At 39.2% G+C, this 27,329-nt stretch overlaps 2 protein-coding genes across 5 annotated transcripts in view; both read right to left on the bottom strand.

Moving 5' to 3' along the window:
* gnai2a (guanine nucleotide binding protein (G protein), alpha inhibiting activity polypeptide 2a) overlaps positions 1-5,856 on the bottom strand; it is a 101,208-nt gene extending 95,352 nt beyond the window's left edge. The window contains exon 1 of the mRNA XM_079844802.1: positions 4,974-5,856. Coding sequence (XP_079700928.1) covers positions 4,974-5,091 — 118 coding nt within the window. The 5' untranslated portion in view covers positions 5,092-5,856. The remainder of the gene's footprint in view (positions 1-4,973) is intronic.
* Positions 5,857-10,786: 4,930 nt separating this feature from the next.
* Positions 10,787-27,329, bottom strand: part of slc38a3a (solute carrier family 38 member 3a) — a 66,603-nt gene continuing 50,060 nt past the window's right edge. For 3 of the 4 annotated variants that reach the window (XM_079844326.1, XM_079844327.1, XM_079844328.1), the window contains 7 exons: positions 25,088-25,252; positions 24,177-24,256; positions 23,498-23,598; positions 17,611-17,735; positions 17,327-17,471; positions 16,654-16,757; positions 10,790-14,288 (listed from right to left, as the gene is read on the bottom strand). In XM_079844326.1, coding sequence (XP_079700452.1) covers positions 14,184-14,288; positions 16,654-16,757; positions 17,327-17,471; positions 17,611-17,735; positions 23,498-23,598; positions 24,177-24,256; positions 25,088-25,252 — 825 coding nt within the window. In that variant the 3' untranslated portion in view covers positions 10,790-14,183. Of the gene's footprint in view, positions 14,289-16,653; positions 16,758-17,326; positions 17,472-17,610; positions 17,736-23,497; positions 23,599-24,176; positions 24,257-25,087; positions 25,253-27,329 lie in introns of all 4 variants that reach the window. The other variant, XM_079844325.1, reaches the window with a different exon arrangement.

The raw sequence follows: 27,329 nt of genomic DNA, 5'->3' as shown, positions 1-27,329 counted from the left end.
ATTAGATTGTCATAGGTCACTCTGTTTAATTTTCAAGTGGTTAAACAAATTCGTGGTGTTCCCTTGCGTTGCAGTCACTACCATGTAGAAAATCTTGCACGTAGCATGTTTCTGCTCGTCGTCTGATTCCTCGAAGCCAAACTGTTCCCAGACAACGGAGTTGGTTTTACCTTTTTTGCTCACCAAACGCTGCTGTAACTGCCCTCCTTCTGCCATCTTTACTCGCGCCGAGTTTTTAAATTCCAGCGGATGATATGCACACGAGTCACGAGACTCACGACCTGAGAGAGTTTGTGGCTTCGGGAGGGGCGGATGAGCGCGTGCGCGTTTCATTCAGAACGCAAGACAAAATAAGAGTGTTCTTGCAAAACTGAACATGGCAAAATAATCGTTTTTTCTCGATTGTACTATTTTGGTGATCGTTGGGAGGCAAAATCGAAATCGAAATTCGATTAATTGCACAGCCCTACCGTCTGGCGCGCGCAATGATGACGCAGTGAATAGTGACGATTCTCTCTGACCAATCAGCAGTCTGCGGCGTTTTCACGTCACATTTTAGTATCGCCTCAGCTCGCTCAGAACCTCGCCGGGGGTGGTACGAAAAAAAGTACCTGGAAGCAGGTACAGGTACAACTTTTACATTGTGGAAAACCAAACAAAGGCGAGTCGAGCTGGTACTGTGTAGTGGAAAAGCGCCATTAGTGTCCAAAGACCAGATCAGAAAAAACATATGTATATGTAACGGTATCTTTAATTTACCTTTTGTTCTTTAACTTGAATCACACTAGGCAGGATTCAAAATCAGGTCTACTGCATGCAGAGTATACGCTCTACTGACCAGACCACACCTCCTACGAGTCATGATTTTTCTTTTTCATAATCATCTGGTCATCAGCAGACCACAGAGAGAACTGCCAAAAGACAGCTTTAGAGCCTAATCGCAAATGCTAGACCAAAGTAATTAATATACTTAACCTACTAAAACCCAAAACCCCTCACAATGTCTTCTGTCGAGTGGTATTCCTTGCACCATTACTAAAAGATATAATAAGAAGCAGACACAGCCTTGTCAGAAGCAGTAAGAGATCACACACACACACACACACCCCCATATCCACACAGCCTGCTATTACCTCAGACTATAATTATACAGTGGAGCCCTTCAAACCTACTTTATAACTATACACCAAATAACACAATAAATCAGCTCATTTTTGCAACTAATTATAAGCATAATCTAGGGATGCATAACCTGCCATTTGACCCGTGACAGCTTTACAGCGGAACCCTAAACGGAGCGGCCAGCTTTTCCCACTAAGCGATCAACAGAGAAGGCAAATAAGGTGTGTAAATGCAAAGCGTGATTTCCATGTGGTGAAGGCCCATTACAGCCATGCTGACAGGAGAGAGTAACGCCGTGTCATCTTTCCAGCCCAAAAGTGCTTAATGGGTTTGTGTCTGTTTTGTTTGTTCTGGGGCCTTTTGCCAAATGCCTGTCGGCATTTATCTGTCGGTACAGTAAGAGTGTGAAAAAAAAACAGCACACAGGATGTGAGCGATTGTGTTCTGGGAGTTATCCTCGCTCTATTTATCACCATCAGCGCTATTAAGCCCGATGGCGAAAGCAAAGAGGCGAAAGCACGAATCAGTTCAACAGGTTCTGTTAAACCTGTTAAATGGGTTCAGGGAAGCATCACAGATGGATACGCATGCATGACCATGTTCTGCATGGATTTTTTGCAATTTGAGAAGAGTAAAATTATTGGTTAGAGCGCAGGGACTTTACCAAGTTCATTTAAACATAAAATATTCCTCTTACATGACTTTTCATGCATTTAACCCAAGAATAAGAGTACAAATTTTATGCACACTCATGGTGTAAGCAAAGCTCTGTTCAGACTTGTCTGTGCATCGAAACGGTGATGAGTACAAATGAATTTTTCACTCTGCCAGTAAAACGGAAAACAAAGGCACTTACAACAATCCAGGACTAGGATAAATAAACAGAGCAATGCTGTGGAATTCACTGTGGAAGATTACATTTGATCAAAGTTCAGACAACTTAAAGGGTAAGCCCAGCTAAAGAATCATTCCTGGAATTAAAAAGGAAGAAAAACAAGGAAAAGGTCTGCGCAATTGTATCGCTAAAGGAGTTTTAGAGAGACATTTAGGGGAGGTAAAGTCAAAGGACTTAAACTTCCTCTAAGGCCTTAACTCGGAGCTCTGTGAGCCTGGAAATCCAACTTTTCCCTACATCTGCCTCAAGCTAAAAATAGTCCATCATCCATCCGAGCAATGCAACACTCCCCTCTGAACCAAAACTTTGACTTTGGAAAGACCAGAGGAGTGGAACAGAGGTTGAGACATCGGCCAGTGTGAGATTGACCACGTCTTTCCCAAACCAGAGGTCTTTAATTCTGGCGTTAGAAATCATTTCGAGAAACTGGTGGCGATTCTAGGGAATCAGATTGTACGTACCTTACAAATTAATATTCCGTTTAATGTTCAGGGAAGTGACTTGTCTACATGTGCGTCATTCAAACCTCCTCAGACAGTGAGTCAAATCCCTAACCTAGTGTTTACTCTCCACGTCTGCTATTAGAGCAAAGCCCCACGGAGAGCTACAATTAAATGTAGTAACTGACAGGGGAAACATTATTAGGATTGTCCACGGTTACTTAACTGAGTAGGTGTCCTGTAGAATGACACGAAAACTGACTCGAAAGCTTAAAATTAGGGTCCAAATATAATACTCAAATTGGAATTGGAAAAACAAGTCTGAGCAGGAATGTTACAATCATAAGTTGATCTACCTAAAGCTTCTCCATAACACAATAGGGTATGTGGAATATTTCTCACATAAAGATACGAAAACAAGGTTGTTTCTCAATGGCTCATCTTGTATATGATTCTAGAAGTGTTTCACACATATGAAAGGAAAATTTTAAGCATTAAATTTTTCAACTAAACATCGAAATACATCTAAATAATAAACTAAATTAACCATTTAAACTAAATTACTGATCAAATTATTGATCTAAAGCCCACACTGTCACTGTATGATACTTGAAATTTTTCCAGAATGGCTATACAGCTGAATAAAATTATGCTGCATTATTTTCCTGTTTAACACTGTAAAGCTGCTTTGAAACAATCTACATTGTTAAAAGCGCTATATAAATAAAGTTGACTTGACTTGAAAAACGAATTGTCGATGGGAAAAAAATACAATAAAATGTTGTTTAATGAGTTAAAAGCCTGTGAGAAATATACTTTTTAACTTCACCTGCCACTACAGAGTTCATTTTGGACAATGCTTGAAATCCAACGTACTGGGGTTTGAGGGACAAACGTCACCATTATGAAAGATAACTAACAAGCTTTGTTTGACATATGAAATGTGAGAGAGAGGAGAAAACATACAAAATGACTGCCCAAATGCGAAAGCTTCTGTGCACAACATTGCCTCCCTCGCATTTATTATTTTAAGTCAACGCATGCCAAAGCAATTTTCTGAGTTCATAAAGTAAAAACTCAAAAGGCTTTAGAACTCACAATAAAAAGCTCCACACCAAGTATTTCATTTCCCAGCAAGAGCCCTTAGCAAACACGCAAAGCAGTACAATACGCAACCCCTGCCAAAAAATGTACTTTCAACACTTTCTTTGGTTCATGGTGCATGTTCCAGGCTTCTGTTTGGGCTTAAAGCCTTCCGAAAACATCCCCCCACAGAATTCCTGAATTTCTGTCAAAACAGTTCGGACCAGGCCAAAGTGCATGCTGAGTGTGAGTGTGTGTGGCCATGCTGCACCACAAGGGATGTTGAGAGTGATCACAGGCACTGTCAAAACATTCCCTCAACCTCTCCCCTCAGTCACACTGAAATAACCAGTTTCCAAAACTACAATGTACTTGTGTTTTTCTGTGATTGGGAAAGTTTCACACACACCACCTGTCAAAAAGTTTGGACACACTTTGACATCCTTTGTGTTTCAGGATAAGTGGCTTTTTATCAAAATTTCACCTTACAATGGATCACTTGGGCCAGATATTGACACATTTGTGGCATTTAGGTTTTGATGCCTTTACTATCACTCTCAAATTAGGGTAAATAAATCATAACTACAGAAAGAGTAGGTGCGTCCAAACTTTTAACTGAAAGATTAACTATGTGAAGCAATCATACTAACTTGTTGAGTGCCGAAAAATGACCAACATCATATCGAAAACATAGTTTCTTGGGTAACTAAGCTTCTCAAATGACAAGTTAACCTCAAAAAAAGTTTCACACATACACCACCTGTCAAAACGTTTGGTCACACTACTGTGAATTTGTTTCTCATGGTCTTGTATAGCTTTTTTAATGTAAATTGTATCCTTACGATGGATCATTTGGGCCAGATATTGACACATTTGTGGCATTTAGGTTTTGATGCCTTTACTATCACTCTCAATTAATAATCATAACTACAGAAAGAGTAGATGTCCTAACTTTTAAGTGGAAGACTGACTTTGTGAAGCAATCATACTAACTTGTTAAGTGCCAAAAATGACCGTCATCATATCTAACATATAGTTAACGAAGCTTCTCAAATGACAAGCTTAACGTTACCTCAAAAAGATTTGTACATGCCTCAGGACATAATTTGAGAAAAGAAAAACAAGTTTTATAAAAGTGTGTGACATTTAAATTGCTAAACAAGTAAACGCTTGCTCTATCGTATGTGACACTTTCTTCAAATCCGTTGACAGTTTCTCGCAGGCCACACCTGAGGAGGAAACCTGACACACATAACGTTACATCTACCTAAAACCTACCCTCAAACTTCGCAAGAACATCTCCTTTTCCGTCTCAAACACGTTTAAAAGAAGTTCTTGAATAACATTGATACTTATTATTGTGATAAAGTGCTTATAAATGTGTTATGTTACAGCAGCGATTCGCTGACCGTTATCTGTGATTCGTCACTCACCCAGAAGCAGCAGTTTCACTTCTTTGGCGGCTTTCTCGCCGTCCTCGCGCAGATTCCTGTCAATCATTTTGGATCGCTCGGCCGCGGCTTTATCTTCCTGGCTCACGGTACAGCCCATGGTTCCGAATGCGCGCTTCAGGGCTACGGATTTATGAGTATAGATTTATGAGAAAAAATAAAAGGTATTACCCTTTTAAAGCGACTGGGTTTAAAAAAAAAATAGTCTTCCGTGACTAACTTCCTCTTTTGGCTTTGAAAAATATGACTGCCTCAAGTCCAAGGAAAGGAAATGTCCTTAAGACACAAGTAGATCCAAAACTGATGTTTTTATACGCCCGAATAACCTTTCAAAAGACGTTTGGGGGGGGGGGGGTTGGGAATGAGATATGAATTTATATATTTGACTGAGATCAGAACAACACCTGGAAACTGTTGACGTTTAAGGCTCCCAGGAGAAACCAAGTAGCCAGACGCTGGAGTTTTACATCACGCGAATAGGGAGGGGGGAAAACTTACATCCACATATCCAAAAAAAAGTTCGCAAAAAAAGTTGGGATCAATCTCTTGTACTCATGTATAAAAAAGCAAGCCGATCGATGAGATAACTCGGCGAAACTGAATGAATCAGAAAACGCAAGAAATCCCCGTTGTTTTCCTCGGTTACGTTAGTCCTTTCAGTGGTCGCTGATGGCTTTGAATAATATGCGCCGTTAGGCAGCTAACGCTGAACGGTCTCTGATTTCTTTCAGTGTTTCCTGATTTCTTTCAGTGTTTCCAAAGCCGCCACACCCCAGTCTGCTGAGAAGTTGCTCTCTGCCACACAGCAGAAGACAGTTTAGAACTGTTGGGCTCCTCGCGCATTGCCAGCCAGCCCCTCGCGGATACGCCCACCGCGGGTTCTCATGGGAAATGTAGTTTTACCGCAGTACAATAAAAAACACAGTTAAAGGGATAGTTAACCCAAATATGAAAATTATGTTAATTAATTCATTATGCCGCCAGACTTTCGTTCATCTTCAGAACACAAATCAAGCGTGCTTTCTGTCCCTCCATTGACAGCTACGCAAAAAGTTCAAAAAGAGATTATAAAACTAATCCATATGAACTGAACGGTTTAGTCCAGATTTTGTGAAGAGACTCAATCGCTTAATATGATTAACAGATTGAATTTAGGCTTTTATTCACATTTCAACATTGATCAGCGAACATAAACAGAAGCTCAACCGAACATGGATGACGAGCGAGAGCAAAACTCAATGGTTCCTCCTGACGCTCAAACGTGTCGGGTAACACGCGAGAATGAACCTCATTGGCTCTTGTGGCAGCTCAAACGTGATGCGTAAGAAGAGGATGAACCTCATTGGCTCTTGTGGAAGCTCAAATGTGCTGCGTAACAAGAGAATGAACCTCATTGGCTCTTGTGGAAGCTCAAACGTGCTGCGTAACAAGAGGATGAACCTCATTGGCTCTTGTGGAAGCTCAAACGTGCTGCGTAACAAGAGAATGAACCTCATTGGCTCTTGTGGCAGCTCAAACATGCTGCGTAACAAGAGAAGGAACCTCATTGGCTCTTGTGGAAGCTCAAACGTGATGCGTAACAAGAGAAGAAACCTCATTGGCTCTTGTGGCAGCTCAAACGTGCTGAGTAACAAGAGAATTAACCTCATTGGCTCTTGTGGAAGCTCAAACGTGATGCGTAACAAGAGAAGGAACCTCATTGGCTCTTGTGGAAGCTCAAACGTGATGCGTAACAAGAGAATGAACCTCATTGGCTCTTGTGGCAGCTCAAACGTGATGCATAACAAGAAGAAACCTCATTGGCTCTTGCGGCAGCTCAAACGTGCTGCATAACAAGAGAATGAACCTCATTAGCTCTTGTGGAAGCTCAAACGTGATGCGTATCAAGAGAATGAACCTCATTGGCTCTTGTGGAAGCTCAAACATGCTGCGTAACAAGAGAATGAACCTCATTGGCTCTTGTGGAAGCTCAAACGTGATGCGTAACAAGAGAAGGAACCTCATTGGCTCTTGTGGAAGCTCAAACGTGATGCGTAACAAGAGAATGAACCTCATTGGCTCTTGTGGAAGCTCAAACGTGCTGCGTAACAAGAGAATGAACCTCATTGGCTCTTGTGGAAGCCCAAACGTGATGCGTAACAAGAGAATGAACCTCATTGGCTCTTGTGGCAGCTCAAACGTGCTGCGTTACAAGAGAATGAACTTCATTGGTTCTTGTGGCAGCTCAAACGTGATGCGTTACAAGAGAATGAACCTCATTGGTTCTTGTGGCAGCTCAAATGTGATGCGTAACAAGAGAAGGAACCTCATTGGCTCTTGTGGAAGCTCAAACGTGATGCGTAACAAGAGAAGGAACCTCATTGGCTCTTGCAGGAGCTCAAACGTGATGCGTAACAAGAGAATGAACCTCATTGGCTCTTGCAGAAGCTCAAACGTGATGCGTAACAAGAGAATGAACCTCATTGGCTCTTGTGGAAGCTCAAACGTGATGCGTAACAAGAGAAGGAACCTCATTGGCTCTTGTGGAAGCTCAAACGTGATGCGTAACAAGAGAATGAACCTCATTGGCTCTTGTGGAAGCTCAAACGTGCTGCGTAACAAGAGAATGAACCTCATTGGCTCTTGTGGAAGCCCAAACGTGATGCGTAACAAGAGAATGAACCTCATTGGCTCTTGTGGCAGCTCAAACGTGCTGCGTTACAAGAGAATGAACTTCATTGGTTCTTGTGGCAGCTCAAACGTGATGCGTTACAAGAGAATGAACCTCATTGGTTCTTGTGGCAGCTCAAATGTGATGCGTAACAAGAGAAGGAACCTCATTGGCTCTTGTGGAAGCTCAAACGTGATGCGTAACAAGAGAATGAACCTCATTGGCTCTTGTGGAAGCTCAAACGTGCTGCATAACAAGAGAAGGAACCTCATTGGCTCTTGCAGGAGCTCAAACGTGATGCGTAACAAGAGAATTAACCTCATTGGCTCTTGTGGAAGCTCAAACGTGCTGCGTAACAAGAGGATGAACCTCATTGGCTCTTGTGGAAGCTCAAACGTGATGCGTAACAAGAGAATGAACCTCATTGGCTCTTGTGGAAGCTCAAACGTGATGCGTAACAAGAGAATGAACCTCATTGGCTCTTGTGGAAGCTCAAACGTGCTGCGTAACAAGAGAATTAACCTCATTGGCTCTTGTGGAAGCTCAAACGTGATGCGTAACGAGAATGAACCTCATTGGCTCTTTTGGAAGCTCAAACGTGCTGCGTAACAAGAGGATGAACCTCATTGGCTCTTGCGGAAGCTCAAACGTGCTGCGTGACAAGAGCATAAACCTCATTGGCTCTTGCGGAAGCTCAAACGTGCTGTGTAACAAGAGGATGAACCTCATTGGCTCTTGCGGAAGCTCAAACGTGCTGCGTAACAAGAGGATGAACCTCATTGGCTCTTGCGGAAGCTCAAATGCGTTTTTAGTTTTACGATCCCTTTATGAAATTTTTGAAGCGTCAAAGTGGTAGTTGCGTAGCTGTCAATGGAGGGACAGAAATCTCTCTCACAGGTTTGGAACGACGTGAGGGTGAATGAATGACAGAATGTTCATTTTTGGGTGAACTAACCCTTTAACATAAAAACGGCAAGTAACACCGTAAATTAAGATTTAAGAATAAAGACTGAAATAAAATTTTCTTGAAAGACGTACACCTTTGTTTTATTTACAACTACAGAATACAAAAAAATCAGAGTAGGCCAGTTAATATTTACATTAAAATGAACTTCAATACCTTAAAAAAAACCTTGAATAACTTATTGTATTCATATTTCATTCAATGGTGTGGATTTCACTTGTTATAGAGATATTAACCAAACAAAAACTGATTTGGTTTTATAAATTCATTAAAATTCTTTAAATCTAAATTCATTCTTTAAAAAAAAAATCTATTTAAATCTAATCTATTGTGATGGATGGGTGTAGGCCTAGTTGGTACAGCATTCTCTTGTTTGCTTTTCATTGACAAATGACATTCTTTAGGGCCTCTGTTAGAAATCTCTTTTGTTGAGACTTATGTCAATATTGACGCACTGATTGCAGCATGTGTTCTGCATGATTTGGCTAAGGCAGGAGATGAAACCTTGTTCAAAGTAAATGCTAGCAATGATTTTTCCACATGGAGTGTGTGTTTCCATCGTTTGGCTAAAGCAAACAGCAAAACGACAGAGATAGAGCGGTCTGTGTGTTTCACAACGCCCCCATGTGTCTGAAATTATATACCTTTACATTGTCGCGGGCTGTTTTTCATGTTCGCCGGTTCGACCCCAATAATGTGATATTTTGGGCTGCCTTCACGTGCTATCGGAAATTTCCTAATTCCCACTTCAGAAGTCGTGATTACGAGCTTGTTTCCTTCAAGTGCTTTGTTGTCGGAATGAACAGGAATGGACAGCAGCTTTATTCTTACCTATTTTATTGGGATTTTTTTTTATTAAAACCAACATCATCTTACCCTGGAGGTCCAATGCGCTGCAGAGTTTAGCTCCAACCCTAATCAAACACACCTGAACATGCTAATCAATGTCTTCAGGTTCATTAGAAAACTACAGGTAGGTGAGTTTGATTAGGGTTGGAGCTAAACTCTGCAGCGCATTGGACCTCCAGGGTAAGATTTGAGGAACCATATAGTGTCCCATTCACTGACAACCATATTCCAGATAGTCCGCGTTCTGCCGATTTTGCTATTTCAGTCAGATGCAGGCTGATATTTCGATGTGTATCAAACACACAATACGCTTCAAACTATTACTCGTACATGTAAATATGCACTACTTTAATGTCAAGACAAGACGACCTTGTTTTGTGGTGAAAACTAATGAAAAGCACACCTGCCATAGTAGAAGTTGGGCACAAGGCCGCATTAGACCCGGGAATGCGATGTTTACCGGGGGACCACCCTGAAACGCGACTTGGCTAGTTTTTTTTAGCTAGTTTTGAGTAGCAATTGGGCGGTTGTTTTTGTTGTGAAAACCTGGCAACCGCTGACTACACCAGCCCAAAATCGAATTATCTAATTTTCCTGTCAATTCCGTATATTGTTTAATTAAACCGTGTATTATTGATTAATTATTGACTATTTATTGATTTTCTGAGAACTGCTCGTTTGTCCTTCAAGCTAATGTTTAAATAACGAATAAATGTAGCCTAACCTGAGGCGTAATCTTCTCTTACCTCTAAACTCCAGCGTATAAACAAAACTCAAAAGAAAAGAACACATTTGAAAAGCACAATGGCATATTTTCCATGAGGAGAAAAGTAGGCCTACCAAATGAAATCTTCCTGGATTACACATTTAGGTAAACAGAGCTGGAATAAATTATTACAATATACATTCAAACCAAGTATCTTTTGGGAATCAGAATGGATGGGCTCAAATGGATTATTAATCAAATGTTCTGTCCATTTTCTCACATGAGAAGAGGAAACAAATCTTGTGAACGTTTTCAGGGAACTGCTTCTTTTCAAAGCAAGATTCTGTTTTGACATAAACAGCTTTAGACTTAAGTGGACAATCAGCAAGAAAGGAAAGAGGCAAAAGAGGCGGTTGTTGTTGGTGGAAGACAAAATGTGCAGATTTGACAGGAACTAGAGATGTCATTTCCGCTTTTAGAGAACTGTGCCCTATCTCAACCTGCAAATAGTGTAGTGTAGGCTGTTTTGGATAGATCTAAATGACAGAGCATTTATTCACATTGTTCAATGAGCCACAGAGACATCATATAAACACTCACATAGATATGATATCAAGACTGAACCAAGAAAGAATGAATATTATTTATTCTTTTTTTTATTTTAACATTGTTTACAGTACATTAAATGCCAGCAATGTACTCGATACTGAGAATAAAGAAAATAAAGACATAAACTGGCTTTTTAAAAAGCATTTTTAAAAATTATTACGTTTTAATCATCAGACTAAACATCATCTGACTATTTACAATATATAAACTATAGATGTGCTTATAATATAAAGGGTTTACATTTATGTACATTATTTATAAATGCTGCCATGTAAGTAATGAATTCATATAAACTGTTACAAACAGATGACACTTTCATTACATCACAAGGGAAACATCACGCTGACTGGACACAAGTACACAGCTGCTAAAAAGACAAATAAATGCTTCCCCCTTCTGCTACTTTGTGAATCATTGCAGATTTGGAGATCATACAATCTGCAGGTGCTTAATAAGTGCTGCTGTCAGCCCAGCGGTGCGTGTGAAAGTCTGGGGATGGAAGCACAGCATTATGGGGGATCTTGTTGGTCAGGGCAGTTTCTGGTGCACCGCTGCTAATGCTCTAGTTGCAGCAATCATGGATTGTACTTCTATAAAGGGAATAGTATTTATGCACGGTTCATCATCGATGCTAAAGATTTCTACTTTGTGCTATATGATAGTAAGTTAATAAGATCTTACTGGTTAACTACCGTCATCATAAAATCATTCATTTATGCAGTGGAAATCAAATACTCAAACAAAATCATCATCAGCATCATCATAAAATCAATATTACGCTCTCTCTGGGAAATTTCACTCCAAATTCAGAAGAAATTCTATATATATTGTCTCTTATGCTCACCATGGCTGCATTCATTTGATCAAAAATACAGTAAAATGTGAAATATTATCACCATTTGCTTTCAATTTTTAATTGATTCCTGTCATGCAAAGCTGAATTTTCAGCATCATTACTCCAGTCTTCAGTGTCACTTGAGAAATCATTCTCACATTTCTTATTATTATTCATTTAAACATTTTGTCTGATTTTGGAGTGAAATGCTTCTACTTCACTCAGCAATCAGGAATCATTTCGAGCCATTACATAAGGACAGATACTGGCAATTCGTTAACAACTGGCACATTTAGTTCTCAGGCTTGTAAACACACATTAACACACACTGCTAAAACAATGGGACACTTTTGTGCTTGAGAAACCACATTGGTGTGTGAGGCATTACACCACTACAGACAACATGTCACCATCACCAGAACACACAATTAAACACTTCTTTACCAAAAAAATGATCTCAATGGGTTATTTCACTTATGCACTTGGGAAATCATACACACATATTTGATCAGTAAATCATTAATTTCTCTCGACATATCCAAAACACCCAAGAGAAATATGAAGCATCCAGCCATGACAAACAAGGATGCTTTTTTTTCTTTCTTTTCACAACCCGAAAAAGGAAGTACAGATTGTAATTTGGAATATATTACAGTGCCTTTGCTGCCCTTGATGCAGCACCAGGGACATTTAAAACACTGAAAGAAGATATCGAGATATGTAATTATGCTGATACTGGTTCACAGATATGATGATTTATTTATATGTGTGGCTGGTCTATCCATTAAACATTAATTAAACAGACAAAATGAATTAAAAAGTACCACAATTTAAATGTACATCTCATATAGACATCTTACAGTCCATTACAGTACATTCACTGACTGAAATATTCTTTCTCCATAAGCATAAAGAGGAGAGAACGCACACATTCACACAATAAAACACCACAGTGTTACCACTTAGATCATTATGGGCCAGTAAGTGCTTGATTTCTAGTATTTTAGGATGACGAGTTTCAATTACAAAGATTAAAATATTCATGTACCATGTTAGACATCCACACATTACTTTTTTTTCTTCTTCAAACAATTTACAGTTAGTAGTACATAGGCTTTGTTCATGTATCCGTCTATAAAATATATTAATCTATGATTATGTCATAAGTCGTAACTGGGTCACAAGGTCAAGAGATTGAGCGGAAGTTGTGCTTCAAATGAAAGTGCTAAAGTTTAAGGTTTCAGTAATTGCCAAATGACCCTGTGATCGGGAACCGATCTCCGAAATCACCTGTCTAGTTCGGTTAACAGCATAACTAGAAGCAAAACTTTAATACGATCAGCTTTCCACTGAGCAACATTTAACACATTTATGCCATTTTGCCCTGTAACTAAAACATTTATGTGCACCAATGCACAATATTTGTTTCTCCGATCAAGGAGAAGACCCTGTGAATGTGTTTTTTTATATATATATTTTTTGGTTTTCTCTGCATATAAATCCAGAGAGTGTTTTAAAATCAGTCTGTCAGTACGTCTCATGGGACAATTACAAACTGACCCCATGATTAACTGTGCTTTCCAATCTGTGCTTTCCCATTACAACCTGCAGTACTCATTCAAAATGTGCCTTTCATCATCATTTTTTAGATCTAAATCTTTTAAAGATGACATTTTAGCTGAATAGTCACAGATATTGAAAAGGGATGTGATAGATAACCTTGAGAAGACCATATCAATTGGAATACTCTTCTATTTTCTATATCATATATGCTCATATATCTGCTAATATATATTTATCTCTAAATATTGTAGAAAGGATAAACATTATAAATCCATATAAAAATGTGGCATATACATCTGTACTAGTCGTACAATTTGCATACATTTGAAATTGTGTAATAGACTGCAGCCAAATCAGGTCTGGATTCTGGACGAGGTCGTGTGTTGCCTCTCAACAGCCTTCAGTGTGAGATATATCTCACAGCTATTGCACAGAGTATTGCTATATCTAAAATGAGATATGATGAAATGAACACTTTAATAACCACCAATCCTCCCATCAGAACTGAGCACTTACTGTGATTCTAATCTCTTGTGAATGTGGCCGAGAGGTAAAGGTGAAAGGTAAGAATATGAAGGGAAGGAATGGATGGGAGGTTGGGCCAGCTGATGAGTCCGTTTGGTTAGAATGCAAAATCCCTTTTGTTTGCAAACCCTGCATACTGCATGAGCTGTTACTATGGCACATTATGGGCTGACTTATTATGGGCTTTTGATGTTCTAGTTGTGGTCATCTTCTCCCCACGTATCAAGCTTTAAAATTAATATTTCCATGCCCCGGCCACTTCTTTTTGGAAGCGGGTGGTCTTTAAATGGAATTAATGCCCGCCTGAGATGGGTCAACGCCCCATTTACAGCACATGCAGGCCACAAGGCCAAATAATGCATTGATTGAATGCAACTAAAGCTAGGAATCTAGTGACTGATCACTGACTGATCTAGTGAGAGATTATGCATCCTCCCCAACTACTGACCCGAAAATAATATTAAAAAGCATAAACCATTAGAGGATGAGGTCTAATGACCACTGTTTCCTTTGCTGCTCCCTGACGTCCAATCAATGATGATGAAGCTCAGGCTCATTATCATAAATAGGACTCCTAAAATGGCGAAGCAAGCAGCCTATAAAAGAAGAAGAGAGGCAAGATTAATAACACTGCTGCCAAAGAGATTAAACTAACAAAAAAAATATGTAATCTAAAAAATATGATTGGGTGCATATTATCTAATTTTGCATACAAAATGAAGCTAAGATTTTATTTTGTTTATACATTGTGCCATTTTCATGTGCGTGATTTTAAAATGAAACACATTGGCCAAATGCACACTTGCAGCTAAATTCGATTGTATTTTAGTGCTTAATCCCGTTCTGTACACACACAGTTCCGTAATTTATGGGAATTGACAATCCCATTCTAGAACTGAACTCCCGAAAAAATTCTACACAGTCTTTACGGAACCGAACTGAACAAAGCTGTTAATGACGTATTTAAACGTTCATCAGAAATGTTTCTCTCGTCTTTATGTGCGGAGCACACAGGGAAAGCGGTACAAGCCTTGACTCATTTGTGTTGCCAGATCTTCCTAGAAAAACAGCAAACAAGAACAAGCCCGTAATAAACCAAAAGAAATCCAAATGCTTTATGCTGAAAGTGAAACCAAAATATTGCGACCCGCACCTGCTCACTTTAATAACTCCATAAACTCGATCGCTTTATGAGCCAAGCGTAAACAACAAGCCCAAAAACGCTTATAATAAGTGGACACTGTAAGAGCATGCCAGAGACGCCAGAACGTTGCTATGGTTACCACGGTGTCAATCATTGTGGTCGTGTTCCATACACATATGGAACGATAATTTAGGGGACTCACTCTGCATTTAAAGGAACATGCCGACTTTTTGTGACTTTAGCTTATTCACCGTATCCCCCAGAGTTAGATAAGTCCATACATACCATTCTCATCTCCGTGTGTGCCATAACTCTGTCTGACGCACCCACCGCTAGCCTAGCTTAGCACAAAGACTGGAGGTAAATGGCTCCAGCTAGCCTACTGCTCAATAAGTGACAAAATAACGCCAACATTTTCCTATTTACATGTTGTGATGTGTATAGTTACATCGTGTACTAAGACCGACGGAAAATGAAAAGTTGCGATTTTCTAGACTGATATGGCTAGGGACTATTCTCTCATTCCTGCGTAATAATCAAGGAACTTTGCTGCCGTATCATGGGTGCAGCGGCATAATGATATTACGCTGTGTCTGAAAATAGTCAACATAACCAACGTGACAACCTGCTTGCACAGAGAGCATGCTGGGGACTATTTCAGGCGCTACGTAATATCCAAGCGGCAACCTCCCGCAGTTTCTCTTGAAGCCAATACGGAAGTGACATATACTGCAATTCATCGACTGGCCGCTAGAGACAGGCTCCAGAAGGGAGCAGAACCTCATCTCAATCTCATTTAAAGTTCTGCATAATTAAGGGCGTGGCCACTTTGAGTGACAGGTGGATAGCCATTTATCTGCTGTCTGTTAGTCATCGCGTCACCTCAGCTCCACCCAAATCCCACCTCTTTGCCCATTTTCTGTTATCCGGGAGTGACGGGCTTCCAAGATGGCAACGGCCAGCTCGTCCATACTTTGCGCTTCAAAACTGCTCATCAGAATCCTATGGGTGACGTCACGGACACTACGTCCATATTTTTTTACAGTCTATGGTAATATAATTTGCGCCTGCTGCACCCCTGTGCTAAGCTAGGCTAGCGGTGGGTGCGTCAGACAGACTTATCTAACTCTGGGGGATACGGTGAATAAGCTAAAGTCCCAAAAAGTCGGCGTGTTCCTTTAAATGCAGTCATCATGTCATCATATATGATTGAGTGAAGAAATGTCTGGGTCCAAAAAATAAAAATAAAATAAAAATATTTGCAAACAATAAATTAAACAAATTTTCAGAGCATTGAGAATTTTTTTTGTTGCATTGTGACATTTTCATGTGTATTGCAGACATTTGCATGCTTACAGTTGTACTTTACAAATGTAAATTTCAACATATTTTGAATTAAAAAAACAAACAAAAAAAACAATGATAATTGAGGGAGAAAAGCTCACAATGCAAAACATTTTTTTTTTTTTTTAAAGGCCTTAAAATACAAATACATGTGAAATACGACTTCTTCAGATTAAAGGGGTTAATTATAACCTAGACATTTCTTAGAATTTTTCATGAGATTCACAAATACTAGAATTAATGTTCAACATCTGCAATTTGCTGTAACTTGATTACACGTTTACAATAGTTTGGGTCACACCAAAGATTTACCCGAGGGATTTAAAAAGCTCTTAGAATGATTAGTTTTCAGAGAATCTCAGGCTAAATGTGTGAACGTTTTCAAAGCATCTACATTCCTACAAGAGGCAAGAAACTAGATCCTACTGTGGATGAATGAGGAAACTGAATATAGTATGTCCGTAAGTACTCACAATGATTTTCGGCGTTGAGCGCATAGGTTCCTCTTCCTCGGGAACAATGCGGATGTAAAACACAGCCGGAAATATAAAGATGAGGCACGGCGCGGACGTGGCACCTGCGGAGCAATAAACACATGTAGACACTTACTTACTTAAACGTAAACCTAAACCTTCACTAACATCAGCCCTCAGGAATAAGTCAGAACTGTGTCAGAAAATCTTTAGTTAGAGCAGTTCAAGTTACATAAGCCTTAGTCGTTGAGAGATTTCTCAGGTTATAGGGTGGTCGGGCCATTACAGAACAATAGTGTCCATTCTTCTCTGAGGTAGATAAAACTCAAATGAATTAGAGAAACAATTAGTGTTGTTATTACACTTAGTGTAAGTGTGAGATCAGGAGAAAATATCATGTATTAATGGGAACTTTGTTGATAATTATATACACATTCCAAAGGCGATTAATAATGCTGGTGGTGATGGATTTATGCAGGACTGGCACTGTGCGTACAATATTATAGTCTGAGACTTTAATGCATGTGCTGATGAAAGCGAATGTGAGGACCTTGAAGTTGCCATGGCACTGTACACTGCTCTCACGCTCTTTTCACACTAATGGAACTTCAAAAGAAAGAAAGAATCCATTGAGAATCCAACATCACTCAAGAGCCGAGAGCACCGAACCTACCGATGATCCCGAAGATGCCCAAGATGTTTGGGGCGAAGATGACCAGTAAGTTGATGAGGGTGAGGAGGGAGACAGCTATGGCGATGTGACGTGGCCACCAGAAGGTTTTATTTGGGAAGAACAACTGCTGAATTGCCCTCCTTACCTGAGAAACGACATGAAATAACAATTGAAATAAAGCCTGTAATCCAATCCCGACTCCTCAACAAAGTTGTAACTTGATAAGATGAAGTTTATATAAATGCGATATAGCGCGTGTGTGTGTGTGTGTGTGTAATACTCACAGGAAACAGCACGATGGGTACAGTGAGTGTGACGGCAGTCAGCACAGCTAGACGAACGCACAGGATGAGTGTGTCAAACGGGTCAATTCGACTGTAGGTGTGCAACAGCTCGGCTTCCACCTTATCTACACACAAATAAAATCATTTATATTTAATTCAACAACAAAAAAAAATTATGTTGCATTCCTCACTGCTTTAGGTCAGTAGTTCTCAAACTTTTTCAGGTGGCAGACCATTTCAACAGTAAAACAACCATTGTGGACGACCTAAAAACTAAAAGACTTAAAGGGTTAGTTCACCCAAAAAGGACAATTCTGTCATTAATTCCTCGCCCTCATGTCATTCCAAACCCGTAAGACCTTCGTTCATCTTCGGAACACAAATGAAGATATTTTTGATGAAATCCGAGAGCTCTCTGACCCCTCCATAGACAGCTATTTAATTAACACTTTTAAGGCCCAGAAAGGTAGTAAAGACACAAATTGTCCATGTTTCAGACTCTTACACTGTTGACGCAGTGTAAACAGTGCAGTGTTTCCTATTTCTACGGCTGAACGACTCCTGCGTATGCGTCGTGGTGTTCACGTAAACAGAGTCAGCCAATGGTAAGCCGGCGTTCTGGAAGTGCTGCACTGTTTACACTGCGTCAACAGCATAAGAGTCTGACACAGGCTAGAAGAAATTGTTGAATAAAGTCTTTATTTTGTTTGTTTTTTGTGCACAAAAAGTATTTCGTCGCTTCATAAAATTAAGGTTGAACCACTGGAGTCACATGGACTATCTTTCTGGGCCTTGAAAGTGTTAATTAAAAAGCTGTCTATGGAGGGGTCAGAGAGCTCTCGGATTTCATCAAAAATATCTTCATATGTGTTACGAAGATGAACGATGGTCTAACTGATTTTGAACGACATGAGGGTGAGTAATTAATGACAGAATTTTCATTTTTGGGTGAACTAACCCTTTAAAATATTGAGATTAAATAGACCTTTTGGTATTGAACCGAAATGAACTAAATATTTGCTAGCTAAGAAGTTGGGTCGAATTGAATCACTTGCTGAACTGAAAAACAGAAACAATTAAATCACAAATCAATGTTAATACAATTAGTTAATTCATTTTTATCTGTTGATTAATTAGTTAATTCATTCAATCTATAAATATGTTATATATTTTCAGTAATGTTTGAAAGTTTGGGGTCAGAAAGCTTTTTAAAAAAAAGAAATTAATATATACTATATTCAGCAAGGACACATTAAATTGATCAAAAGACTTTGAAATTGTGCAACAAATCAGCATATTAAAAGGATTTCTGAAGGATCATGTGACTGACAACTGGAGTAATGATGCTGAAAATTCAGCTTTGCCATAGCAGGAATAAATTACATTTTAAAATATATTAAAACAGTTATTTTAAATTGTAATATATTTCACAATATTACTGTTTTTACTGTATTTTTGATGGTCTTGGTGAGCAAAACATTAAAAAAATATACCAACCTTAAACTTTTGAATGGTTTTGTATGCCAATTTCTTTAATCACTAAATCAACTCACAGACCTACTACTGACCACAGTTTGAGAACCATTGCATTACTCTTTTCTAGCTCACAGTGGTAATGGTTTTCATTAATGCACAACAGCCACTAGATGGAGTGCTAACACTTTACCAACACGACCATGCATCCAACACTAATTTGTTGAAACGGATGATGATATCTGTGACATCAGCAAGCACATGTTGATACTGTAGCTGAACAGGTCTCAGTCTATCAAAAGCTCTGGAACTTGAGGATGAATATTTTGTGCCTAAAATAATAAAATACACTTTTCCTCTTTACCACTGCAGTCACACTGATCTCACCCAGACTCTGACATCTCAACTTGATTGAATGACCACTCAGCACGTCCATCTTGACAGGTCTCACCACCTCTTTCTCCTTAACAAAACCTCCTCCACTCTCTCCATCTCATCTGAGTCACACTGCTGTCTGCTGATGCGTAAAAAGCCAGGGAGTTGTCCTGGATGACCAAATGACCTTCAATAATTATGGCAAATTCCCATCCCTGCAATTTTGCCTCGTTCTTCACCTCTGCCCCTAGATGTTTGATACATTCTGTATTAGCCATCCTAGCACATCCAAAATCCGACTCTCAATGTTATCTACAAAACAGTCGACAGCCTGGCTTCTGTTATCATGAACATAACGAAACATGAAACTTTTGATGCCTCTTTACTGGCACAATATCTGCATTTCTACTGGTATTCTTAGAGGACGATCACACAGGACATGTTTTTACATTCCATCTGTAGCGTTTTTTTTTTGTTTGTTTTTTTGGTACAAATGACTATTTTTAAGCATTTTAAGATATCCTGTCTGGTCCAAGGCATTCTGTTCCCTTCATATCTGCTACATCTAACTCTTTTTCAACACACTAAAGGCCCGTTCACAACAAGAACAATAACTATAACAACAACTATATTAGCGTCCACACCAACGGATGATATCGTTCTGTTCACTATAAGTGAACTATACAGTTGTCATCAGACGCTTTAAAACAGGATGGATTCTGATCGGCTGTCAATGTTTTTATCATTCATCAGCTGGGAAAAAAACATTCTGAAAGTGATTACAATGATGCCGTTATTGTTATAGTTGTGGTGTGGACTCTGCTATACTTTTATATTTAGAACAATTTTTAGAACTATATATATTCATCGTTACCTGGCCTTAAAGGGTAACTAAACCCTAAACCAACTTTTTTTAGTTAATGATCTGTAATACTGGGGCTTTCTTAATGCTGTTCATGGATTTGAGTAAATGTTTTGACATTTGAGTATAAAGTGTTTTAATTCTATAAAATATGGTGTAAAACCGCCAAAGTGCTGCCCTCTTAAGGTTGAACGGTGGCTACTGCAGTTGAATTTATAGTTAGGGTTAGGATAGTTTATTTATTACCAAAAATGAAAATGACCCCATGATTTACTCACCCTCAAGTCATCCTAGGTGAATATGAGATTCTTCTTTAATTTGAATACAATCAGAGTTATATTAAAAAATTTCTGACTTTAGCTTTATAATGGCAGTGAATGGGAGCCCAAAATTTGAAGCCCAAAAAAGTGCATCTATCCATCATAAACGTACTCCACGCGACTCCGGGGGGTTAATAAAGGCCTTCTGAAGCGGAGCGATGTGTTTGTGCCTCTACGTATTCAACTTACAAAGAAAGTGTAATGTCTCTAGCATTTCAAAACGCTTGCGTTATGTCCGATGTCATCGTCACGCCAGTTACGCTTTTGTTGGAAGTTGAATATGGAAGGTGGTCTGATGGAAGCAAAATATTTTACTTTAAATATGGATATTTTTCTTACAAAAACCCATCGATCACTTCAGAAGGCCTTTATTAACCACCTGGAGCTGTATGGATTATTTTTATAATGAATGGATGCACTTTTTGGGCTTCAAATTTGGGACTCCCATTCATTGCCATTATAAAGCTTGGATTAGCCAGGACATTTTAAATATAACTCTGAAAGAAGAATGTCATATACACCTAGGATGGCTTGAGGGTGAGTAAATCATGAGGTAATTTCATTTTTGGGTGAACTATCCCTTTAACCCTGTATAAACACTTTCTCACTGATGCTATAGCTTAAGCCTTAGTGTAATGTAGTCCAGTAAGAGCTGTGCGTGTAAACCTCACTCCCCTGGCTTCAAAAGGTGCACTATCGGGTGACGCTAGAGGCTTTAGCATCCTTGTTAGCACGCCCGCCTCCCACATAGAAACCCCGGTTAAAAACCTGCTCGGAGCGGGTCGAGTAGGACTGGTTACATTTAGTTCTGTGACCTGGATGGGAGTGATTTTCAGGGGGGTGAGTGTAACGTAGACCAGTAAGAGCTGTGCGTGTAAACCTCACTCTGGCCTCAAGAGGCATGCTAGAGGCAGCGGTCCTCCCACACCGGAGACCCCGGTTCGAATCCTGCTCAGAGCATGTTGAGTAGGACCGGTTACATTAGCAATGGCCTTGCAGCTAAATCAAGGCATATAATCACACCTCCCATGCACATCTGCCATCTTTGCTCTATGAAATGCGAATTTCGCCTGATGGACTTTCAGTGGCAAAGACATTTCCTAATCTGAATTTTGCGTCTTGTTTAGGTTTGGTGAACTTAAACACAAATTCCCAGCACCGACTAATATCAATCCTCTTGATTTGACAGTGACTTGTGTTGGCGGAGATTTGTAACTTTGCAAAAAGCAAAACTGAAGTTTCTCAATAGACAAGGTGCTCAATTGCATTGTCCTTATTTCCATATCATTCGATGTATTTTGTCACATCTAGTCAAGCTTTGTTTTGTATGTGAAATTTCACCTTAATATGCCCCCAAACGCCACTACAATATGATTAATATTTGTATTGTTACTTGCTCTCATTGCAGTACACAGTCTATCTTCAGTACTCGGGTTCTAATATCTTGAGCAGGGGCGATTCTAGGATTTTCATTTTAGGGGGGCTCAGCCCCCAGTGAGGGTATGAAAAAAAATTTTGGTAAGACTTTAGTTAAGGGTCCAATTCTCACCATTAACTAGTAGCTTATTAGTATGCATACTAGGATATTGGCTGTTTGTTATTTCGTTTCGGGGGCATGGCCCCTCGAGAAAATTTTGATTTCTATGATCTACATATGTGCATTTTAAGATGTTCTGAACGCCAAAAAATTAAATAAGAATAGCTTGAAAACCATGTCAGTGGGCAGATATGACTGATAAAGTTTTTCCATTTTTATCAGAAGAAAGTAAACATATGTTTAACTGATATTTATATGTTTTATGAATCAATCATTTTCGAAGGCTAACAGGAAAGCTAGGTAACTACATTTATTAAAATTAATTCACAATATGCACACATTCATTAGCTACTAATCTTATGCCCAATACAGGCTGAAAAAAGCTGAACTTTTTTATTTACTGAGAGCTACAAATGGAATTATTAATTTACAATAGGCACACATTCATTACTATTAATCTTAGGCCTAATCGGAAGAAAACGGCTTTGTTAATATTTCTTGTTTGTTAATTATATTATAAATGACATTACATAGGCCTATTTCAAATCAAAATGGCAAAATTAGGCAAAAGTTTATTAATTTGGCTGAATATTTTTGTCATTTGTTTAACATTTCTGACTTAAAGAAGCAGCTGTCAAATATGTAATGTTTAGTTTAGCTACATATCTCGCACTTGACGTCAGTCCTGCTGCTAAAATTCGTGCTCAGCCTCAGCAGAATCTGTGTGAACATAAAGCCCGCCTACTTTGATTGAATTGGTTTTCTCAAATATTTTGACATTGACGAGCGGTGACAGACCAATGAGGCTCAGATCAACACACACACACACCTGCTTCTGGCGTCCGCTCTATTCACCGCCACAATTTTTCTAAATGTTTCAACTAAATATCGAAATAAATCTAATTATTAAACTTAATTAACCATATAAACTAAATTACTGATCTAATTACTGATCTAAAGCCCACGCTGTCACTGTATGATAATTTAAATGAACTGATGACATAACCGTTTTCTGCAGAATGGCTAGACGGCTGAATAAAATTATGCTGCATTATTTTCCTGTTTAACACTGTAAAGCTGCTTTGAAACAATCTGCATTGTTAAAAGCGCTATATAAATAAAGTTGACAGTGGACTGAAGAACACGCTGATTAACGCAGATTAAAAAACGGGACGAAGCCGAAGCCTCCCGCCAGTTTCATATGTTTGAAAGGTTAATCACACATTTTTTAGGGGGGCTGGACAGAATTTCAGCCCCCCTAAAAAGGGCCTGGTGACGTCCATGATCTTGAGTAAAGGGAATAATGGTAATAGGCCTCACCGATGAAGGTCAGATATCCGAACAGTGCAGCCAGGAGGTACATGATGTACATGACAGCAATGGAGATGTTGGAGACATGTTGCATCTTTGTCTTTGTGGGGCTGAAATCAGAAAAATATAAGGATGTGCCAAAAAAACACTGATAGACTAAGCCCATTCAAACTCAAAATACCAGTTCATAAGGTTTATACTCCTCAAAAATCTCTGAAGTGGTCAAAAGGCAGAAATATTCACACAAATGGTCTATTTCGACCACTTTGATGTCTATTTATAATAGAAAGTTGAACAAGTCTTGTATATACTTGAAGGAATACTGTGGCGTAATGTTGATCACCACAAGAAACTAATTTCAACTTCAAAGTCTTGTGGCTGTACTTTTGAAACTGTCAGTATTTTAATGTTTACAGATTCAGTTTCCGTATTCACTAAGTGCCTCACTGTAATCCAGATTTCTTCCTTTTTTAAAAGAAAAAAGTACAAGCACAAGTGCTGTTGCTTGGGCTTAACTTGTATAGAACCCATTATATTCCTGTAATGTCAGTTTAAATAGGCTAATTCCAGTAAACCACAGCTCTCTGAACAGCGAAGCAGATGGGTAGCCGTGCACAGCGCAATAGCCTCCATATGCACACCGTGACTCATCTCTGATTCCAGACCTGTGAAAGAACTTGCCACCTACTTGCGCAGCTCCGTGTAAATTGGCAGCACCTCGGGGTGGCACACAAACGCAAATGCCAGGATGGGAACCGTGTAGGCCGTCTAAAAAAAAAAAAACACACAGACCAGACCACGTCACGTCACCATGGATACAACAGCAGCAACCATAAAACCCAAAGTCCACACTTTAAAGCCCATTAAACACTATAGCACATTTCAGAGAGCTAATTGTAGCTGTGATTAAGTCAGACTTGGACAGAGCTCAGGCCTGGACTCATTAAAAATGCTGGTCCTGTGCACATGGAGACGGACTGAACTTAACACTCCTGACTACAGACTTTCACACGTATCACTCTGACAGTAAAGGACATATGTGGGAAAACTGCAGTGGGCTGACAGACACTTATGTATGTGCAGAGGATGCATTAATACAAAAGATATGAAAATTAAAGGAATATAGGGCATAGACAGGACTAAATATGGATATGTTTGGATACCGTCTTACAAAGCCTGTACTGAGATACATTGACAGAATTTTAATTTTGGTCAATGCTTATGATTTTTTAGGTGATGTTGAAGAGAAAAAGAGCGGTAGTAAAAGAGAGGTAGTAAAATGTCAGTTCTTTCCCATCTCTTCCCAATTTAGCAAGCCACTCAGCAATAATCTTTAAAACCACAACCCATCAAAGGTTCCTGTGCTTTAGAAATGTGAATATATTACTATAACATAAGCTGAAAATCTTTGAGAGTTTGAGAACTGATATCCGAACGGCTGTATGGATTAAGCCCACATATATGCGAGTCATGCAATGGATTATTGGGAACTACAGTGTGTGTCATTTGATTTCGCTTAAAGCCTTACATCACAAGACTCATAAGAATGTCACAGCATGATTTCTGTATATTCAGATTCTAAGTTACTCTATGACATACCTGCGAGTTCATGTTAAAGAGGTGGGGGGTGCAGCCAGGGACACCCTCAGGGGTCATCTCCACTCCTCCGGGGTCAGCCGCCACACTTGTGTTAAAGCCCACCAAAGTCCTGTTATGGGCAAAGTCCTCAAAAGGACATTTCACCTGGAACTTCTTATAGATCACCTGAAGGGAGACAAGCGATTCAGTAATTTAACAAATCTTGCGTAGGTTGCGCTAATCTCACAATGAGTTTTTAAGGGTTCATATCATCTTTTAAAGGGGTCATGAACTGGCTTTTTAAATTTTTTTATACTGTTGTCTGAGGTCAACTAATGACGTTTGTGTGGTTTTTACATTCAAAAACATCATAATGAATAAGTAATAGGGTATTTTCTGCCTTGGTTTTGAGGCTCTCTGAAAAACGTTCGGTTTTGATGGGCGTGCCGCACTGAAGACTTGGAAGTAAACGCCCACGGCTAGGATTGGATAAGATTTAGCTTTAGCTAAAGACCCGTTTAGCTCCACGAGTCGGTGGGCGGGCTTGAGGCGGTGCTTCTGCATTCTATGACGTCAGTGGTCGACATATTCTGAGATCTCTCGTTTTCTGGGCCTGGTGTCTATAAAAGCTTTTCTTTGACTAACAAGGAAGTTTTCAGCTCTGAAACTTACAGGATATTCTTATATCACGATGAACATTTATATAGCAAAGGCTCAAAGGAAAGTTGATTTCTCAATGCATAATAGTTTTTTCCCTTAGAGTGCACTTATAGCTAGTCATACAGTTTTTCATGACCATTTCAAACCCACTTTCTGTCCTTTATAATTAGCCAGGACATTTTAGCTATGCATTTAACCCTATAAAGCCTACTGTATCATATTTGATACACAAGTTACCAGCATGATCAAAACTTTGCTGAAAAACCTGTTGTACACAAACTACAACATGCCTTATATCGTCTGATACCTTTTTAGCAAGTAAAAGGGCTTTTAGTATAATTTTAAAAACGCCCCTTTCAGGTCATGGTACACAAGTCTTTTTGCTGATTTTGAAGTGAATGTAAATGTTTTTAGAAAAATCAAATGGAGTATCAAAGACAATTGAGAGACAAAGTGACAACTGATATTTAAATGCATTTTATGTACGCATCTATTCTGTAATAAAGATCTCATTGACTTACATTACAAGTTATTTGAATTTCATCTTACTTTTTAGCCATATAAATATCAACAACTGCTCATTTTTTCCTCCCCAAGTATGAGCTCCATATTGTCCAGTCTCATAACTATATAAGCAATAAATGCCTTTTTTCATTTTGTCTAAAGGTTTCAATACACGGTTCTATTAAAAAATATAGTTTGACTTATTTCAATGTCAAGCTTTACAGGGTTAAGACTTAAAATATGCATAGTTGATATGTAAATGTGGGTAGCCATTTGCTGGTTTATTTGTTTTTTCAAATGTCAGAAATCCAAGGATGAATCGTGTTTATTGCTTAGGGGCCTATCATACACCCGGTAACGCCAGACACGACGCAAGTGTTTTTTTGCTAGTTTTAGCCCGATGCAGATATCATTTTCACGTCCAGCACCACGTTGTTTAAATAGCAAATGCACTCGTGCACATCTGTGAGAAAATGAGGTGTGTTCAGGCGCATTGTTGGCGCGTTGCTATCTTGAGGCAACTGAAAACGACTGCGCCATTGACCAACAAAAACCTGGTCTACAGTCAATAGCGCAGTATTTTTTGTGTTATTTAAAGGGCTCATTAGTAATATGCGCCTATAGGCAGGTGCACAATGCGCTTACACTCTGCTTATTACACACACAGGGACACGCAGCAGCACACAAACATTTTTAAATATTAAAAATAAAAGATTCCTCTCTGGAGAAGCGTTCAGTCTTTCCGCTCGCAAATTCTGCCATGTAAATAGCGAATCCGCCATGGTGCAAGCGCAACTGGCTTTTAAAGGGAATGGGGGATGAGACTCTGATTGGTTTATTGCACGTTATGCCTAAAACACACCCATTACTCTTTAAGAGATTAGGTACAACCCTTTTGGACCATGCGCCCAACCGGTTTGTGGATTCGGACATGCCCTAAGAAGTGCATCTGCGCCATGTGCTTCAGACCATGCACTCAGATCATTAAAAAAAGGGCCCTTAGTTTCAAAAGATTGTGTTTTTGAGTGTTCATGTATTATATTGTTCTATTATATTTTAGCATGGTTTCTCATGATTTGACCCATTTAATCCTGAAAGG

This window comes from Gobio gobio, assembly GCF_949357685.1.
Source record: "Gobio gobio genome assembly, chromosome: 19".
Classification (NCBI taxonomy): domain Eukaryota; kingdom Metazoa; phylum Chordata; class Actinopteri; order Cypriniformes; family Gobionidae; genus Gobio; species Gobio gobio.
The sequence above is the reverse complement of the archived record's forward strand: the minus strand, read 5'-3'. Positions and strand labels throughout refer to the sequence as shown.